Source organism: Entelurus aequoreus, linkage group LG08, assembly GCF_033978785.1.
Source record: "Entelurus aequoreus isolate RoL-2023_Sb linkage group LG08, RoL_Eaeq_v1.1, whole genome shotgun sequence".
NCBI classification, from domain to species: Eukaryota; Metazoa; Chordata; class Actinopteri; order Syngnathiformes; family Syngnathidae; genus Entelurus; species Entelurus aequoreus.
Window position 1 is genome coordinate 1,899,416 of NC_084738.1, and position 15,738 is coordinate 1,915,153.

At 38.1% G+C, this 15,738-nt stretch overlaps 2 protein-coding genes across 2 annotated transcripts in view; both read right to left on the reverse strand.

Annotated features, from left to right (window-relative positions):
- Positions 1–245: 245 nt before the first annotated feature.
- Positions 246–5,321, reverse strand: LOC133654923 (transmembrane protein 141-like). Its single transcript, XM_062054793.1, has 5 exons — positions 5,147–5,321; positions 4,925–4,991; positions 2,460–2,543; positions 2,274–2,384; positions 246–2,190 (listed from the first exon to the last, which is right to left on the reverse strand). Exons 1-5 carry the CDS (start codon positions 5,198–5,200, stop codon positions 2,132–2,134), a joined length of 375 nt encoding a protein of 124 aa, XP_061910777.1. The 5' UTR covers positions 5,201–5,321; the 3' UTR covers positions 246–2,131.
- Positions 5,322–12,974: 7,653 nt separating this feature from the next.
- The window catches only part of LOC133655275 (uncharacterized), a 17,290-nt gene continuing 14,526 nt past the window's right edge, over positions 12,975–15,738 (reverse strand). The window contains exons 3-4 of the mRNA XM_062055264.1: positions 14,554–14,734; positions 12,975–14,475 (exon numbers count right to left, since the gene is read on the reverse strand). Of these exons, the coding sequence (XP_061911248.1) occupies positions 14,332–14,475; positions 14,554–14,734 (325 nt within the window). The 3' untranslated portion in view covers positions 12,975–14,331. The remainder of the gene's footprint in view (positions 14,476–14,553; positions 14,735–15,738) is intronic.

Consider the following 15,738-nt stretch of genomic DNA (forward strand, 5'->3'; position numbering starts at 1 on the left):
CCTCATTAAATTATTGCATTTGCATTTGGTTGTTAGTCTGCTGCTTGTTTGAAAACATAGCAAAACGCTTCAGGTAGGAGTATGATGACGTGAATGTGCAGTCGACGAGTGTCTCCGTGGTGATGCCCCGATTAGTGCACGCAAAATCCTCACTTAAATAAGGCAGTCTGCACCATCTTTCAATTGCACACGCAGTCTTAGTAAATCACACACAACACGGCCACTAAATGTACACAATGTTTTATAGATTGCACACACTGTTTACTTAGTAAATTAGGCCCTAAACCTTTCTCCTCTCCAGTGTACTTTGCTAATATTTTCTCAATTCTGCACAAAAACACTGAATATGAAATTGCCTGCAGTGTTCTGTAGGTGACATCAGCAGGTGAATGCAGCCCAGCTCACATTTTGGAGCTAAAATTGGGTGTTTCAAAATGTGCTGACCCGCATTGGAAAACAAGCCAAAAATCACTACTATGTCTATTTTGGAGGGAATTTGACACCGTTTTTAGGTCCAGAGCTATAAAATACTGTAAGTGCTAATGTTGTCAGCCCTTTAAGTCAACTTGTCACACATTATCAAAGATATATATATATATATTTTTTTTTTTCAAATTATAATTCAAGTTAAGGTCAAATTATACTGTCAGAATTAGAGGGTCCCTTTATGTCAGGGGTGTCCAAACTTTTTCCACTGAGGGCCGTACACGAAAAAATTTAAGCATGCGGGGGCCATTTTGATATTTTTCATTTTCAAACCTTAACAAAATATATGGATTTTTTTTTTTTAACATTTAGGGCTCCCGGGAACCATAAAGGGTCTCAGTCATTAAAATGTAAAAAATAAGTCAAATTATTATTATTTTTTATTTAACGCTTACAGTAAATCTCTATATCAACTTCAGGTTGATATAAAGTAAAAAAAAAAAAAAAGGTTTTATGCCTTTTCTGTCAAAGACAACTTTGTTTTTTATAGTAAAACTGAAATATGCAGTATTTAGTAATTAGAGCCCTAAAAGATCAATAATGCAGGACACCATTGATTTTAATTCTTTAATATTTTTGAGTAATCACAGTGAAATGTTAAATAAAATCCTACTAAATATATTTGGGATCAAAAGGTCCCCCACTCAAAAATTGATACATTTTTATTAGTTTTTTTGTACTTTTAACACTTAAATTACTTGATCAACTTCAGATATATCTGTCGATTTTACGTTTGAACTATTATTTTGTTTGTATTATGCTCTTTTGTCAAATAAAACTTTGATGTTTTTTCATGGCAACCACACAATATATGCAATATTTTTTCCACATAAAACATTTTAAAGTGATATTTTTTAAGTAATAATTCATTGTAACGTAGATTTTTAGTCTTTTTTTTTTTTTTAGCAATGGCAAAAAAAATAAAAATAAACAAAGACAAAAGAAAAAAACAGCCTGCATGGCAGCTTTGTGTCAACATTGCAACTTTTTCTTGTTAGATTTCACCTCATTCCACTTTTTTTTAATTTTTGCAATATTATCAATTTTGCAATTTTTGCAGAATGTGTGGCGGGCCGGTAAACAATTACTTGCGGGCCGCAAATGGCCCCCGGGCCGCACTTTGGACACCCCTGCTTTAGGTCAACTCGTCACACATTATCAAAAAATGACTCTTTTTTTTTCTCAAATTCTAGTTGAAATTAAGATCCAATTACCGGTACACAGAAATTAACTTCAATAGTTTGAATTTGGAACTGAACATTTAAATATTTATTGTTTCCGAAGGGTAACAATTCTGAGGTAGGTCAGCATCTTGCAACAAATCAGACTAATAAAAAAAGGGGGAATAACCACTTGGCTCTTTAATTCTAGCAACTGGTTAAAAACCTTGTTATACCAGCTGTGGCTGTAGGCAACCTCCTAGCGTAGTTTTCAGTGAGATAGCAGTAGCTAAATGATAAGTGGCCAGCATTTACATAATTATGTGGTTTAAAATGTTTGTTGTGCTCATTAGCTGTTGGGGTTGTTGTTTACAATGAACTCCTCAGCTGTATTCCGATTGGCTGAGTGAGCAATTACTGCTATTACAACATTGGTTCTGTGGCTGCTGTGTTGTGTGACACACTTAACAAGAGTCCATTCACTTTCAATCCATCACGTCACCATATTTGGTCTTCGCCTCTGTTTGTTCCTCTACTTTAGACACTGAAAGACAAGCAGTGAAAAAAAAGTAGTAAACGCCAAGCATCCAAGTTTGAACATGTAACATTCAGGCCACTGACTCTTACCCTGTGGCTGGGATCTGTCTGGGACTTTTCCAGTTTCTAGTAGCAACCAGAGGTCAGAGCACTTCTGCGTTTCCCACCGTGTCACGGCGTAGCTGCCTACTGATGACGCCACTGAGAGAGAGGATGTGCGGAGTTATGGAGAGAAGACAAACCAAGATCGAAAGGACTTATTCTATTATTCCTCACCGATGGAAATAAGTAGATTCCATTGCAGAGGATAAGGAAGTCTCTTCTGCAGAACTTTCTGGACAAGAAAAAAACCAACAGCACCTGTAATAAAAGTTGAAAGACAAAATGACTCCTTATTGATGTTTTGTAACAGTGATATGTCTCTACAGCCTATGTGATAACAGGTTGGTAACACACACAACACAAAAAACAAGCTGTTACACATCTTGAAATAAAGACGGTTACGTTGTTGTATATGACATATGGCATCTATTGCGTTGGACAAGTGCAAATTTATGTATATAAAGTGCACAATTGCACTTCTTGGGACCACACACTGTCGGAGACAGAGACAAACAACTCATTAGCAATAAAGCTACGGACACACAAAAAACTAAAAGCACTTTTAAACTGTGTAAATACCAGCACCAAGGCTAGTTTTTTGATGAAACACTTCCAATAGACGTATTTACCTTGTACTTGCCGTATTTAACGATTTAGAATGCATAAAAAGCAGAAAAATATATGTTCTTGTCTTACATAAGGATCGTGAATGGCAGGTAAAATGTTAAAAAAAAAAAAAAAAAAAAATGTCCAGCTCCCCTTTATTCTTACAGAGAAATTTGAGCAACAACAAAAAAATGTGTCCTAAATGTTTTACGTCATTAAAAAAGTTAAAAACCTAAGGACTTTTGTGTCATGTTTTGTTTTGAAAATAATCAAATCAAATGTCCCCAGAGGGTTAAATGTGTTTTGAAAAACAGTAGACAAAATTAGACACCTGTACAATCTACAAAACCCAAAACCAGTGAAGTTGGCACGTTGTGTAATTCATAAATAAAAACAGAATACAATGATTTGCAAATCCTTTTCAACTTATATTAAATTGAATAAGACTGCAAAGACAAGATACTTAACGTTCGAACTGGAAAACTTTGTTATTTTTTTGCAAATAATAGCTCATTTGGAATTTGATGCCTGCAACATGTGGCAAAAAAGACAGAGAGAGTTGAGGAATGCTCATCATACAGTTATTTGGAACATACGACAGGTGAACAGGCTAATTGGGAACAAGTGGGTGCCATGATTGGGTATAAAAGCAGCTTCCATTAAATGCTCAGTCATTCACAAACAAGGATGGGGCGAGGGTCACCACTTTGTCAACAAATGTGTGAGCAAACTGTCCAACAGTTTAAGAACAACATTTCTCAACCAGCTATTGCAAGGAATTTAGGTATTTCACCATCTACGGTCCATAATATCATCAAAAGGTTTAGAGAATCTGGAGAAATCACTGCACGTAAGCGATGATGTTACGGACCTTCGATCCCTCAGGTGGTACTGCATCAAAAAGCGACATCAGCGTGTAAAGGATATCACCACATGGGCTCAGGGACACTTCAGAGAACCACTGTCAGTAACTACAGTTGGTCGCTAAATCTGTACGTGCAATTTAAAACTCTACTATGCAAAGCCAAAGCAATGTATCAACAACACCCAGAAAATGCCGCCGGCTTCACTGGGCCCGAGCTCATCTAAGATGGACTGATACAAAGTGGAAAAATGTTCTGTGGTCTGACGAGTCCACATTTCAAATTGTTTTTGGAAACTATGGCTGTCGTGTCCTCCGGAACAAAGAGGAAAATAACCATCCGGATTGTTCTAGGCGCAAAGTTTAAAAGCCAGCATCTGTGATGGTATGGGGGTGTATTAATGCCCAAGGTATGGGTAACTTACACATCTGTGAAGGCACCATTAATCCTAAAAAGTACATACAGGTTTTGGAGCAACATATGTTGCCATCCAAGCAACGTTATCATGGACGCCCCTGCTTATTTCAGCAAGACAATGCCAAGCCACGTGTTTTAACAGCGTGGCTTCATAGTAAAAGAGTGCGGGTACTAGACTGGCCTGCCTGTAGTCCAGATCTGTCTCCCATTGAAAATGTGTGGCGCATTATGAAGCCTAAAATACCACAACGGAGACCCCGGACTGTTGAACAACTTAAGCTGTATATTAAGCAAGAATGGGAAATAATTCCACCTGAAAAGCTTAAGAAATTGGTCTCCTCAGTTCCCAAACGTTTACTGGGTGTTGTTAAAAGGAAAGGCCATGTAACACAGCGGTAAAAATGCCCCTGCGCCAACTTTTTTTGCAATGTGTTGCTGCCATTAAATTCTAAGTTAAGGATTATTTGCCAAAAAAAAATTAGTTTCTCAGTTTGAACATTAAATATCTTGTCTTTGCAGTCTATTCAATAGAATATAAGTTGAAAAGGATTTGCAAATCATTGTATTCTGTTTTTATTTACGATTTACACAACGTGCCAACTTCACTGGTTTTGTATTATGCCATCAAGTGGTAGACAATTGAAGGTTTATGTAGTACAATATTTATTTTGTGAAACGTTCAGTTCAGCACAAATTGGTATTTGGTGGAAATAGTGAAATACAGCCAAATAATAGTGAAACAAATGGACCTACCAAGCAAAAATGTCCCAGTCCCCTTCATGAAAGCATGAGACTGGCAGGCTGCATATCTTTCTAAGCCCTGAGACAAACAATTACACAATAAGAAACATTTATTCTTGTTGCTTATATTTCAAAATGTAAACATTTATACGACATAGCACAGATATTAGCATGTAGTAAAGTGTCCTCTAAATATACAAGACAGCTCGACAAGCTACGTTTTTAAAAACTCACCGGATGTTTTGCCGCCAACGCATCGTCCACTTTAGTAATACCAAGATTGACCATTTTTTATTATTCGGGAAAAAAAAGTAGAAGTATTAAACGGACAAAAATGACCCTAATGTGCAGATGCCGGGCAGTTACACAACTTCCGGGATGCGAGATAAACAACAACCGAGTAAGAAGAAGGTTAAAATTAAAACAAGGGTGACATCTACAGGACTGGAGGTAGTACTGCAACGTATACATTCAAATCTAAGGCTTTTTCATCATCCATCCATTTTCCCTTTTGGGGTCGCAGGGGGTGCTGGAGCCTATTTCAGCTGCATTCGGGCGGAAGGCGGGGTACACCCTGGACAAGTCGCCACCTTATCGAAGGGCCAAGACAGATAGACTGTACAGTAAAATCTACACTTTTTTTTTTAAATTGCTTTATCAAAATTAGAAATTGCCATTCGAAGTGAATCAATATGTTTAAAAAAAATGTATTATAAAGAAATATTTGTTATTTCTTCAATAAAGAAAAATGTGTTTGGATTTAGAATCGGTATGAATAAGAATCGTGATTATTGAGATTAAACATTTATTTTTTTAAATTGATTCTTAGTTTAAAAAAAAAAAGCAATGTTTTTTTATAACTCGATTTTTGAAAAGTATGAACGGATTTAGACTTTATATGAATAAGAATTTAAATTCGGGTGTATTGAGATGGCCTAAAAAATATATTTTTAAAGATTGATTCTTTAAAAAAAAAAAAAAAAAAGTTTAGTTAAAAAATATACATAAATAGATTTTTTTAAAGTATGAATGGATTTAGAATCGGTATGAATAAGAATCGCGATTTGGATTATTTTACATTTTAATAGTGAATTTTGCTAATTTTTCATAACAAATGAACAAATGACACTAAAAGAAAAAAATGTTATGGTATTATTTCATGATATTAGACAAAAAAAAATTGGGAGAGATAAAAAGGGGCTAATTTTGCATAACAAATTACACTGTAAAAAATATATATTTTATGGTATCAAAACAGTTTTACGACACAAAAAAACGATTTTCCAGTACAAAAAACTATTTTATGGTAACCTGACAGCTCATGTAGCAAAACTTTACGGTAAAATCTATGGTGTTTTTTTACATGTTTATTACTTGCAACTTTTGCATAACAAATGAACAAATTACACTGTAAAAAAAAATCGATTTCACGGTGTAATAAAATATTTTACTATTAAAAAAAAGGATTTTACAGTACACAAAATGATTTTATGGTATTAAAAAAACTAAAATTTTTCGATAAAAAAAGGCTGAACATTTTGCATAACAGATAAACAAATTTCACTGTAAAAAACGATTGTACAGAATAGAAAACGATTTTATGGGAAAAAAACTAAAAACTAAACAATTACGGTATAAAAACAATTTGACGGCACAGAAAAGTTCTCTAGGACAAAAAATCGATTTCATGGTGTAATAAAAGATTTTACTATAAAAACAAAAGGATTTTACAGTATACACAATTATTTTATGGTATTAAATAAACAAAAAAAATTCGATTAAAAAAGGCTGAAAATTTTGCATAACAGATGAACAAATTTCACTGTAAAAAATGATTTTACGGAATAGAAAACGATTGTATGGGAAAAAACTAAACAATTACGGTATAAAAACAATTTGACGGCACAGAAAAGTTCTCCAAGACAATTTTTACGGTGCAAAAAAATGACAGCTCAGCTAAGAATTACTGTAAAATCTATGGTGTTTTTTACTTTAGTATTGGTGGCAAATTATCAATCAATCAATCAATGTTTATTTATATAGCCCTAAATCACAAGTGTCTCAAAGGGCTGTACAAGCCACAACGACATCCTCGGTACAGAGCCCACATACGGGCAAGGAAAACTCACCCCAGTGGGACGTCAATGTGAATGACTATGAGAAACCTTGGAGAGGACCGCATATGTGGGTAACCCCACAATAAATGAACAAATCACACTGTAAAAAAAAAAGTATTTTACAATAAAAAACAAAATTTTACAGTATAAAAATAATTTTATAGTATAAATAATATTTTACGGTGTACAAACAATTTTATAAAATGAACATGAACAAATTACATTGTAAAAAATATTTTTCGGTATAGAAAATTATTTAATGGTACAAAATAAATAAATAATTGACGGTACAAAAAACGTTTTTGCAGCACAAAAAATATTTTTATGATGAAAAAACTGACAGCTTAGTCACCAAAATTTAACAGTAAAATTTACAGTATTTTTTAACATTTTAATGTTGAATTTAGCAAATTTTAGCTCAGTCGCTAAAAATGACTGTAAAATCTATGGTGGTCAGTTGTGTTCAATGTAATGAAAGAAAAAAAAAAAAGATATTAAATTACATGTATTATTATAAATATACTATTTAGTGATCGTATAAAAAATAAAAGGAGCATTTGGATATATACATGTTGTAACACACAAGCTGACAAGCACTTTCTTTTTACGTTAATACATAAAAAGAAAAGCAAACTGTCATGAAAATGGATCAAATATAGTCATGTATGAGTCGAGTCCGGACTTTTATTTATATTTGTGGTTTCCCACAGACAGCACCCCCTCCGATGACCACCGGTGACCTCCTTTGTGACGCCACAACGCCCTCCAAAGAGTGAAAAGAGACAGCAGATGGAGAGAATGTGGGTTCTGTTACCAGACCACCAAGCCTGGGGGGCTTTACATCTGCTACCGCTTACCAGGAAATAAGAGAAAGTGGACGCTTCAGGTGAAATTAGTCGATAAATAGCATCTTAAAAAGCATGTGAGCTGAAGTTAACTTGGATTCATAAAAAATATGGAGTAGTCTATTGAAACCCATCCATGCGATAAAATGTCTTTATGTTTTTTAACTTTTTTTCTACAACGGTTAGAAGTAGCTGACCTGTGCTTTCATTTGCACGGCTTGTTAAAAGCAATTTAGTTGACTGATTGAAAAAATATATACACAATTTGTGTATTTATTGTTTATAAATAATAAAGTGTGTTCGAGAAACTAAACACAGCTGAATTTTCTGTACAATGTAAATACCATTTATTTGTTGCTCTAAGCCAGGGGTCCCCAAACTTTTTGACCTGGGGGCCGCATTGTGTTAAAAAAATTATATATATATATATATATTGCCAAAAGTATTTGGCCACCCATCCAAATGATGAGAATCAGGTGTCCTAATCACTTGGCCCGGTGTATAAAATCAAGCACTTAGGCATGGAGGCTGTTTCTACAAACATTTGTGAAAGAATGGGCCACTCTCAGTGATTTCCAGCGTGGAACTGTCATAGGATGCCACCTGTGCAACAAATCTAGTCGTGAAATGTCCTCCCTCCTAAATATTCCAAAGTCAACTTTATTTTAAGAAAAGTGAAGAGTTTGGGAACAACAGCAACTCAGCCACCAAGTGGTAGACCACGTAAACTGACAGAGGGGTCAGCATAGTGCAAAGACTTTCTGCACAGTCAGTTGCTACAGAGCTCCAAACTTCATGTGACCTTCCAATTAGCCCACGTACAGTACGCAGAGAGCTTCATGGAATGGGTTTCCATGGCCGATCAGCTGCATCTAAGCCATACATCAACAAGTCCAATGCAAAGCGTGTGATGCGGTGGTGTAAAGCATGTCGCCACTGGCCTCTAGAGCAGTGGAGACGCCTTCTCTGGAGTGATGAATCACGCTTTTCCATCTGGCAATCTGATGGACCAGTCTGGGTTTGGAGGTTGCCAGGAGAACGCTACATTTCGGACTGCATTGTGCCGAGGGTGAAATTCGGTGGAGGAGGAATTATGGTGTGGGGTTGTATTTCAGGAGTTGAGCTTGGCCCCTTAATTTCAGTGAAAAGATCTTTGAATGCTCCAGGATACTAAAACATTTTGGACAATTCCATGCTCCCAACCTTGTGGGAACAGTTTGGAGCGGGCCCCTTCCTCTTCCAACATGACTGTGCACCAGGTTACAAAGCAAGGTCCATAAAGTCATGGATGACAGTCTGGTGTGGATGAACTTGACTGGCCTGCACAGAGTCCTGACCTGAACCCGATAGAACTCATTTGGGATGAATTAGAGAGGAGACTGAGAGCCAGGCCTTCTCCACCAACATCAGTGTGTGACCTCACCAATGCGCTTATGGAAGAATGGTGGAAAATTCCTATAAACACACTCCGCGACCTTGTGGACAGCCTTCCCAGGAGAGTTGAAACTGTAATAGCTGCAAAAGGTGGCCAGACATCATATTGAACCCTATGGGTTAGGAATGGAATGGCACTTCAAGTTCATATGTGAGTCAAGGCAGGTGGCCAAATACTTTTCAGAGCATCTTTTTTGTCCGGACACACGTTTCCCCAGCGATTTCGCCATTTTTTTCTCCCTTGCACACTAATTGACTGAAAGAGCACGTGCACTCGACGTCACGTTATCGATGAGAAAATGCATTTTTAGACAATATGATTTGCCTGAGCGGCTAGGAGACCCCAAGAGTAACAAGCGGTAGAAAATGGATTGATGAATGAGCGAGAAAGAACAGATTAAAAAAAAAAAGTTTTCTTATTTTTTACTTGGGACTTGCTGCGGGGCTTCGCCTATAGTTGTAAAGTTTGATCAACTGTAGTTGGGAACATTTAGGGGAGTGACAAGCAGTGCACGTGTTTGTAAAGATTGCACAAATTTTTGCAGCAAATTCCCTAAAAACACTCAAGTGCTCCCTTTGTATAGAGCACGGGTGTCAAAGTCATTTTCACTGAGGGCCACATTGCAGTTATGGCCGCCCTCAGAGGGGCCGGCTGCTTGTAACATTAATAAAAGAAACATACATTAGCCGCATGATATTGTCAAGATGATTACTTATGCATTTGATTAGTAAATGCATATTTTACCTACACTGTAAGAGAAAAAAAATCTGTGGATTTTGCATTAAAAAAAGGCATAATTTTACCATAAAATTTACAGTAAGATGGTCACACTATTTTACTGTAAAATGCTGGTAATTGAGATGCCAGTTTTTTTGCATAAAAAATACGGTTGCTGTTTACACAGTGTAAAAATGGTACCAGTTTTTTTATTATGTATAAGATTCTGAAGGGGTTTTTAAAAATATATATATGTTTACAGTGATGGATAATTTGCTTTGAAATCATGAGGCTAAGTACACTGCAAAAACTGAAATCTAAGTAAGATCAAATATGTCAAATAAGGGTGATATTTGCTAATTTTCTGTCTGATAAGATAATCAGATTTTATGTTAGAGTGTTTTACTTGTTTTACGTGTTTTGGTCCTAAATGATCTCAGTAAGATATTACAGCTTGTTGCTGAGATTTTATGACCTATATTGAGAAAAACATGCTTGAAACTAGAATATCAACTGTTGCAAAGCTCTGTCATCAACACTCACACGTATAAAACTACTTTTTTAAAGTAATAATTTCTTACTTCAAGCATGAAAAAAAAAATCATATGTCAAGATAATGGCACTAGCATTTACTTAATTTAAGAATATTTTTCAACGTATTGAGCAAAAAGGTCTATTTTTTTTCTACCAAGAAAAGTGCACTTATTAGTGAGAATATACTTATTTTAAGGAATTTTTGGGTCCATTGAGGTTAGCTCATTTTACTTGTTTTGGAAAGTCTTGACAAGCCAAATTTTCTTGGCAGATCTACTGGCAGATAATTTTGCTTAGTTCAAATAAAATACCCCTAATTTTTTTCTTTTCTTCTTGTTTTAGAACACTGACTTTTTGCAGTGTAGATATTTATGTATGTTTTTACCCCAAAAATGTTTCGAATGTGTAATATATATGTTGCCTTATTAGATAAAGTACCAATGATTGTCACACACACACACTAGGTGTGGCGAAATTATTCTCTGCATTTGACCCATCACCCTTGATCATCCCCTGGGAGGTGAGGGGAGCAGTGGGCAGCAGCGATGGCCACGCCCGGGAGTCATTTTTTGGTGATTTAACCCCCAATTCCAACCCTTGATGCTGAGTGCCAAACAGGGAGGTAATGGGTCCCATTTTTATAGTCTTTGGTATGACTCGGCCAGGGTTTGAACTCACAACCTACCGATCTCAGGGCGGAGTCTCTAACCACAGTTTAAAAGATATAACTGCATGCAGTACATGTCTTTTTTTTCCTGTTAAAATAGAAAAAGAAAGAACGATAAAGTACTTCATTGATGCAGATTATTTCCAAGCTTTCACAGGCCATTCAAAATGATGTGGCGGGCCAAATCCCCGGGCCTTGAGTTTGACACCTGTGGTATAGAGGAACTCGGGACTACTGTAAACACATCGGCATTGCCATTTTAACCTTGCCAGCCAACACTGGGATCCAAACTTGTGATTTACATAACTGAGGCGTTCCTCAAGGCACCTGTTAAAGTCCTCTCCTTTTAGGCCTTTTTTTCAAGATGTGATTTATGCCAGTGTTTTTCAACCACTGTGCCACGGCACACTAGTGTGCCGTGAGATACAGTCTGCTGTGCCCTGGGAGATTATCTAATTTCACCTATTTGGGTTACAAATATTTGTTGCAAACCAGTAATTATAATCCGCAAATAATGTGCCGTTGTTGAGTGTCTGTACTGTCTGGAGATCGGCAGACTTACCACATTACACTCTTCCATATCAGTAGGTGGCAGCTGGTAGCTAATTGCTTTGTAGATGTCGGAAACAGCGGGAGGAAGCGTGCAGGTAAAAAGGTATAAACAAAAGGTGAGTGTCCCTAAGAAAAGGCATTGAAGCTTAGGGAAGGCTATGCAGAACAAAACTAAAACTGAACTGGCTACAAAGTAAACAAAAACAGAATGCTGGACAACAGCAAAGACTTACTGTGGAGCAAAGACGGCGTCCACAAAGTACATCCGAAAATGACATGACAATCAACATTGTCCCCACAAAGAAGGATAAAAACAACTGTCATATTCTTGATTGCTAAAACAAAGCAGGTGTGGGGAATAGCGGTCAAGGAAGACATGAAACTGCTAAAAGGAAAATACCAAAAAAAAGAGAAGAAAACACCAAAATAGGAGCGCAATACAAGAACTAAAACACTACACACAGGAAAACAGCAAAAAACTCAAAATAAGTCACGGAGCGATGTGACAGGTGGTGACAGTACACCTACTTTGAGACAAGAGCTATATTGATGCATGCTTGGTTATGGTTTAAAGTCATATCCAACAACTGCGACAACTTTTTATTGTCAATATTGGCTGCTGAGTTTAATTTTTTAATGATTTCTGCTGGTGTTGTGCCTCGGGATTTTTTCAATGAAAAAAATGTGCCTTGGCTCAAAAAAGGTTGAAAAACACTGATGTATGCAACTAAAAGGTGTTGTAGCTTGTAAAAATAAAGACATACTGTGGTTCATTTTTATTTATAATCATTTTACATTGGAAAAGCAATTGTGTTATCCCCTCCTCAACTCTATTCACATATTGTAGCTCTTTATTTCTAAGTGATTTATGTTCCTACTCTTACAAAACCAAAATAAAATAAAATAAATCAGACAATGTCCAACTCACACCCCATCAACGACAAATGTGCTAACATGGGAGCTAACTTTTTAGTGCAGTGGTGAAAACCTGTCCTCTCACACGCACGCAAACATACATTACACAATCAACGAGTCGCATGTAAATGTGGGGACATAACATGCTCCAAAAGTGTCTGGACTCCTCAGCGAGGACACATTTAAGCATTGTGAGCAGAAGGTGGAAGGCAAATTTGACAACAGTTCATAATTAAAAATAGTCTCTGAAATAAAATACAACAAAAAAAGAGTCCGGGGGTAGGGGTGGGAGGATTCAAGTTTTAAAGTTCGAGACGCATGGAAGATTTCCGTGACAGCGTGCAAAAAAAACAAACTTTGAAGGTCGTGACTAAATAACACATAATCAAGTAGTAAACCCTTTACCCCAAATAAGTCATAAAAAATGCTGAAAAAGGTCCCATATTGTCCACTTCAGTTTGCCTTCAAATATCATCTGGGCTAAATAGGCTTTCACAATCAATGTTTTAAATAAATATAGCTCCACTGATAGAATTTCTTCAGAAAAATACCCCCGTGCTCCACACACACACACACACACACACACACACACACACACACACACACACACACACACACACACACACACACACACACACACACACACACACACACACACACACACACACACACACACACACACACACACACACACACACACACACACACACACACACACACACACACACACACACACACACACACACACACACACACACACACACACACACGCTCACAAGGAACTCCACATGTGCACACACAAGTTATTGAAAATGAAGGGATTTCTTAAATTGCTTACACCTGTGATGAATGTTAAGTTGTGTCGTGAAGTAGAAAACAAAAGGAGTACCAAATATTGCCAGCGAGTGGAGAATTTAGTAGGTAGTTTTTGTTTTTGGAAACTTTGTACCATCATAATAAACATATCAAAGAAAATGCCACAATTTAGCAGCTACTTTACAATGAAACAGTGACAAATTAAACAACATTTTAACGGCAATATGGCCCCTTTAAGAAGACGTGTTCACTCATGAGCGCACACACACACACACACGCGCGCACGCACGCACAATACTGTTAGTGTCATCCATTCTGATGGGGTGGTGGCGGCAACAGCAGACAAAAAAGGTTGTGTGAGGAGGGCGGCCGCGTGCCCCACTGGAAATACAGTGACATGGTCCCGTTGCAGCGCCCCCGAGGGGTTCGACCCGTTTAGCAGAGGAAGCCTCCTCAACGGAACCGGGTGAGGATGTCCGTGCGGTCCAAAAGAAGCTATATTCCGGTTGGTCGGCAAGACAAGTCGATACCTCTCGGAACGATTAGCAGCAGCAGGTTGAGCTCGAGAATGCCTCCCCGAGAAAAAAAACTAAACGTTCCTGTCGTCCACGTGAGAAGCAAGCCATGAAGAATTGACTGTTCTGGGAAGTGGCAGGTGTCCATCTTAGTGCACCCTCCGTTTCATTCTGCATCCCATTCGTCAGGCAAGCACAATGTCGCTTGTGGTTGTCTCTTACGCACAACCCGCTTATCAAGACCCCATTTCCACCCACCGGGTCCCACCCCGCCACCGTCCCTTCCCTTCCGAGGCAACGATAAGATCACCGCTCGGGCTCCGACTCCAACGCCAGCGCCCGCTTGCGCTCTCGACACTGCTTCTTGTGGGCGGGCCAGTCCCTCTGCTGGCACTGGGAGCCGCAGTAGCGGGCCACTTGGCAGCGTCCGCAGATATTGAACTCGCGAAGCTGGGAAGACACCAGAGACGTTGGGTCAATTCCGAGGGAACGCACATTGAGACGCGGCCGATCGACTGAAAGACTCACCCGCCTCTCGATGAGCGAACACGGCGGGTAGTGACACTCGTAGTACGTGCACGAGCACTCCTCCTCCTCCACTAGCTCGCCGTTGGCGTTGTAGTAGCGTGTGCGGCTCAGCTCCAGGTACTGCTCCTCCACCGGGTCGGCCGGAACCTGCTGGATGGCCAGCCAGTACAGTGACTGCTCCCTGGTTGAGTAAGGGATGATAATGATATTTATTTATTTGAATTAGGATAATGCATATTCATCAACATAGAGCAACAATGTAAACATGCCGGAGTCAGCACAATAACTCATTTTCATCCGTTGTCGTAAGGCAGGTTAATACAGTAATCATTCAACAGGTCATGATTAGGGATGTCCGGATAAATGCTTTAAAATGTAATATCGGAAATTATCGGTATCGGTTTCAAAAAGTAAAATGTATGACTTTTTAAAACGCCGCTGTGTACACGGACGTAGGGAGAAGTACAGAGCGCCAATAAACCTTAAAAGGCACTGCCTTTGCGTGCCGGCCCAGTCACATAATATCTACAGGCATACTTGGTCAACAGCCATACAGGTCACACTGAGGGTGGAGGTATAAACAACTTTAACACTGTTACAAATATGCGCCACACTGTGAACCCACACCAAACAAGAATGACAAACACATTTTGGGAGAACATCCGCACCGTAACACAACAAACACAACAGGATACCCAGAACCCCTTGCAGCACTAACTCTTCCGGGACGCTACAATATACACTCCCGCAACACCATACACCTCAAACCCCCCCTCCACCCCTCCCCTAACCTCCTCATGCTCTCTCAGGGAGAGCATGTCCCAAATTCCAAGCTGCTGATTTGAGGCATGTTAAAAAAAATAATGCACTTTGTGACTTTATTAATAAATATGGCAGTGCCATGTTGGCATTTTATTCCATAACTTGAGTCGATTTATTTTGGAAAACCTTGTTACATTGTTTAATGCATCACAACAAAATTAGGCAGAATAATGTGTTAATTCCACAACCGTATATATCGGTATCGGTTTATATCGGAATCGGTAATTAAGAGTTGGACAATATCGGAATATCGGCAAAAAAGCCATTATCGGACATCTCTAATTACAAGCATACCATAAGCACAGATCATGGACAAAAAAATAAAACGAACAAAAAAAAGTGAATAATCCAATTGTGCGTGCA

What these genes read in the sequence shown, in the direction of transcription:
- LOC133654923 (XM_062054793.1), bottom strand. Translation starts at nt 5,200, where the DNA reads ATGGTCAATCTTGGTATTACTAAAGTGGACGATGCGTTGGCGGCAAAA. An exon ending in GACTGGGACATTTTTGCTTG is followed by an intron (nt 2,544 to 4,924) that starts GTAGGTCCATTT and finishes CTTTTATTACAG; the next exon opens with GTGCTGTTGGTTTTTTTCTT. An exon ending in AGACAGATCCCAGCCACAGG is followed by an intron (nt 2,191 to 2,273) that starts GTAAGAGTCAGT and finishes CTTGTCTTTCAG; the next exon opens with TGTCTAAAGTAGAGGAACAA.